Consider the following 1,757-nt stretch of genomic DNA (forward strand, 5'->3'; position numbering starts at 1 on the left):
CCCTACGTAGGTAGTTACGAGCGTAGAATACGTAAAACACGAACACACGATACAAACGAAACCACGTTATATTATAACTCAAAAACCACGTCTATTACAGACACTTGACACGTGAAATGATCACAACTATCACGAACTCTAAAACGAACTCTCCAAAAACCGAACTCTTAAACAGTAACCCGTAGGTTACTTAAATACACGACAACTTCGCCTCAGGCGAAGTTGTCAATAACTTCGCTCGTTGAACAAGTTCGCCTAGGCGAACTTGTCAACAACTTCGCTTGTTCAACAAGTTCGCCTAAGCGAACTTGTTGACAACTTCGCTTACATCCATAAAGATAAACTTAAACACAATTACATTACAGACTCTATTACAAACGCTAGACTATGAACTACTGACATCTATGTACCAACAATGACACCGTTTAAATTGGTGTACGGGAAAGCGTGTCATCTCCCTGTTAAACTTGAGCATAAAGCATATTGGGCCTTGAAAAGTGCAAATCTTGATCTTTCGTGCGCGGGTAAAAACAGGTTTGGTCAGTTGCATGAGCTTGAGGAGTTGAGAAGCCAAGCTTATGAGAATTCGAGAATTTACAAGGAGAGGATCAAAAAGCTTCATGACGCCTGGTTGAAGGACCACAAACAATTTCAAGTGGGCAATCGTGTTTTGCTTTACAATTCTCGCCTTCGTTCATTCCCCGGGAAATTGAAATCCCGATGGTCCGGCCACTTCAGTGTGAGACAGGTATTTGATTACGGCACCGTTGAGATTGGACATGAATATGGAAGCATCTTCAAGGTGAACGGTCACTGTTGAAACACTATTTGGGTGTGTCGGTCGAGACAGTTTTGGAGGTTGTTAACCTCCACCCCATGGACTAAGTGTGGGGAGTGTGAGTCTAGCTATCGACTCAGTCAAAATTTAGCATGTTTGGGTAGTTCATAATTTTTGTGCGTTTGTTTTGTTCCTTGTTATTTTTGGAATTGAAGAATCGATTTCTATGCCCTTGTTTGTTCTCTTTCGGGTTCCATGCTTTGAGCGCGAGATTTTTTTGGCAGGGCTCATAATGGTTAAAGTCAGGATTCGAATTGGTGTTTGTTATTCAGTTTGGGTACTGCCACGTTGGCATGGAAGTGCAGGATTTAGTTTGGTAGTGCAAAAGAGGTTGCACGATCTTGCAGGATTTCACACGGTCATGCAAGAATCTTGCACGATCTTGCACTGTAGCCTCGAAAACAGTGCAACGGTTTAATACACCTTATCCTCCTATCTAACTCCATTATTACCAATTTCAATCCACCAAACTCCCGATTTCGCCCTCATACCTCCTAAATCTTGTGTTTCTCCCTGGATTTCAACATCTAAGGTATGATTTCCCTTCCATTCCATCTTCCTTTCCCTTTTAGTTGTTGATTTTAGGGTTTGCTCTTGAGAAATTTAGGGCTTTTTTAATCTAACCACTTTTAGGTTGGATTTGTTATAATTTCTTGTTGTAGGAGTTAGTTTTGGGGTTGTATTTGACTACTTTGTGCTTAGTTGAGTTTGATTTGGTCGATTAAGGCAAATTCCGGCCTGCACCGCCGTCTGCACTGTTTCTGCAGAACTGGCATGATTATGCCAGAATTTCGCATGGTCGTGCTTGCTAGGATGGTCGCCAGAATCTTTCGCCGTTCGTAGGTACAACATCTGTACGACCCGCACGACCGCGCCGGAATTTCGCATGGTCGTGGTTGCTGGAAGTCTCACTGGAAAT

The 1,757-nt window shown here is 42.6% G+C and overlaps 1 protein-coding gene across 1 annotated transcript; it reads left to right on the forward strand.

Moving 5' to 3' along the window:
• Positions 1-415: 415 nt before the first annotated feature.
• On the forward strand, positions 416-820 carry LOC143573174 (uncharacterized). The gene has a single exon (XM_077058123.1). The coding sequence runs from the start codon at positions 416-418 to the stop codon at positions 818-820; it is 405 nt and encodes a 134-aa protein (XP_076914238.1).
• The last annotated feature ends 937 nt before the right edge of the window (positions 821-1,757 follow it).

The sequence above is a fragment of the Bidens hawaiensis genome, unplaced genomic scaffold, assembly GCF_021521415.1.
Source record: "Bidens hawaiensis isolate Kalapana, Puna unplaced genomic scaffold, B.hawaiensis_p1.1 tig00026223_1, whole genome shotgun sequence".
NCBI lineage: Eukaryota > Viridiplantae > Streptophyta > Magnoliopsida > Asterales > Asteraceae > Bidens > Bidens hawaiensis.

Coding starts and splice junctions, on each gene's coding strand:
- LOC143573174 (XM_077058123.1), top strand. CDS start 416: ATGACACCGTTTAAATTGGTGTACGGGAAAGCGTGTCATCTCCCTGTT.